Source organism: Monosiga brevicollis, genomic scaffold, assembly GCF_000002865.3.
Source record: "Monosiga brevicollis MX1 MONBRscaffold_35 genomic scaffold, whole genome shotgun sequence".
NCBI classification, from domain to species: domain Eukaryota; class Choanoflagellata; order Craspedida; family Salpingoecidae; genus Monosiga; species Monosiga brevicollis.
This window is the reverse complement of record NW_001865072.1, coordinates 234,322-236,742: the sequence shown is the minus strand read 5'-3', so window position 1 is coordinate 236,742 and position 2,421 is coordinate 234,322. Positions and strand designations below refer to the sequence as shown.

Sequence of the window (2,421 nt, the reverse complement as noted above, 5' to 3'; positions counted from 1 at the left end):
ACACACAAACACACAACGTCCAAACAGGAGCAAAGCTGTCAGCAGACCGAAAATGACACCGAGACGGATCCGGAACGCCTTCATAGCAGGTCACCGCCACCTGGGCTGTTAGCGTCGCGAGCCGCAAGGATGAAGAAGATGACGACGAAGATGGCGTTGAGGGCGATGAAAGCGGCATCATAATTGTTTGTTTCGGTTCTATTTATTTAAAATAAAATAAAATAAAAAAAAGAATCGATCAGGAAGCGGCGTCAGAGATAAGTGTGAAGCAAACTCAAACAGAGAAACGCAATGGGCGCCTTTCAAGCAGAGACAGGTACGCACACGTGACAGGAGGCCAGAGCGTTGCTGACGGAGATGGGAGTGGCCTCACAAAAGGCTGGGTGAGCGTCAGCACAAGCACACCCGTGCTTGATCGTCAGCACCTGAGAAACAATCACACCTAAATCCATACCCACCACCACATCAACCAGATGAGATGAGCAGAATGTAAAAACAGGTGGAGATGTACTGCGCAGCTGTGCAGGTTCGGAAGAATGGCCTGCGCGCCACAGTGACCACGACAGCGTTATCAGCCACGAACCATCAATCTGGGGATTTGCAATGGGCTCAAACATGGCTGGACCATAGTTGCCGGGATCACAGGTCAACCGTAGCCGCGTAATCGTCCTGCAAGGAAAAGACGGACTGGTTGAGAAGGAGTCTGCCCATCGATTCGGGGGCAATAGGCTGGTGCAAGATCGCACCAAAGCGAAGCAATGTTGGAGACGACTTCGGAAAAGACTGCAGGGTCTAGGCCAAGGCCCATGGCCAAGGATGACAAGAATGTCTATAGTGTAGCCGAGGAAGTGTGAGGGCGAGGGCAGATAGATGAGCACCCCCGTTCTCATCATGATATTCGTGTGACACAAAGAAAGGGGTGCCGGAGGTGGTACTACAGCAGCACGAACTGAGCTAAAGGGAATACTGAGCGTCTCGTGTTGCTGGGTGTAGCTAATTTGCAAACTTCCGTCCATGGTGCGCAGCCAGGTGCCTTTTCCAAAGTCACCCAAGCTGTGGTAGCAATCAAGATGGCCAGATGATAGGGGGGCAAGGGCATGAGCCAGACGTTTCAGCAGTTGGCCAAAGCTTGATGCAGGTTGTAGATGGGGTCTATGCCGAAACAGGGGTGTCCAGACCTGAGATCGGCCTCAAGGCCGACGAGGTAGCTTGAGCTCACTTGGCCACGCTGGCAAAGGGACGAATTACCATCGAGATCAATGCCACAGGTCTGCGGTAGGCAAGGCGAAGCACTGAAGCCAGACGCCCAGGTGAGCAGCGGGTGAGGCAGTACTGTGGGGTGCAGAGGTGAAGGGGGGGAGGCATACCGGAAGATGCCCACGCAGTTGCTGCTATCGGAGCAGCTGGCCAGTTTGCCAGTGACTCCGGCATACGGACTGTTGTCCAGACCCGTGGCCTTGGCCAGGGTATATGTGTTTCCGTCCATGTCCAGGGCGCTGCACATGGTATAACCGGTAACTGGGTTGTAAGCGAGATCAGGAACGACTAGAGTTGCGTTGATGTCAAGCTTGGCGTAAGGGTCAAAGATGGCCCACATAATGGCTAGAGCCTCGCTGCACTCGTTGGAGGTGCCCACGTCCATGACCAGTACCTGGGCCAGCCGCATAGCGTCTGCGTCGGTCTAGAGGCCCAGATCAAATGTGTGATGATGAGTGGCTGCTGATGAGATGTCCAAAAGGGCCCAGGTAAGCATGTGGGACGGTCGATGCAGGCGAGATGTCAAGCCATACACTGTTTTGCTCTATGGCATCGACGATGCAGTTGGTCAAGTTGAGAATGGCATTGCATGTGGTTGCTGCACCAAGCCAGGTCCATCGGAACAGAACAGAGGAGGGTGTGAGAAGTGTGAGCGGCGGTGCAACAAGACGATTGTGAAGCAGAGGGTTGGCCAAAATCCGTTGTTCAAGTACCAAGGCTGACGTCACACCTGAGGAGTATTTGCCATCTATAATGTTTGAGATGATGGGAGTATATTCGCTGGTGCAGTTGCGTAGCGCGTTGTTTGGGCTGGCATCAGCCCCCATGGCCACGGGGCCGGAACTGCCCATGAAGCCATGGTGTAGCGCGAGCAGCAGCGCAAAGGCAAGCAGTGGTCGCCGTATAGCGACTGACATTGAATCGACCCAGGCCATGGCGTGGGTGTGATCAGGTTGCTAGCATGTAGGCATGAATTAAGCAAGACCAAACTGGTTTGACCTGCTTCTGCTCCTCGGCGATCTCGCGCAGAACGGATGGGCATCAACAGAGTATCGGCGTAGAACCAAGACGAGGCTCGCCCGTCAATGACTTTGGCACAGGAGGTCAGGAGTGAAGACCTTAAGTCGAACGCGGTGCTTTTCACAGACGACGGGCCGGGAGAAC

The 2,421-nt window shown here is 54.2% G+C and overlaps 1 protein-coding gene across 1 annotated transcript; it reads right to left on the bottom strand.

The window, feature by feature from the left end:
• Positions 1–302: 302 nt before the first annotated feature.
• On the bottom strand, positions 303–2,192 carry MONBRDRAFT_29513 (uncharacterized protein; the record flags this gene model as incomplete). Its single annotated transcript, XM_001749929.1, has 8 exons — positions 303–442; positions 584–669; positions 747–829; positions 951–1,053; positions 1,179–1,292; positions 1,368–1,681; positions 1,791–1,855; positions 1,988–2,192. The coding sequence occupies 8 exons, from the start codon at positions 2,190–2,192 to the stop codon at positions 303–305; spliced, it is 1,110 nt and encodes a 369-aa protein (XP_001749981.1).
• Between the last annotated feature and the right edge of the window lie 229 nt (positions 2,193–2,421).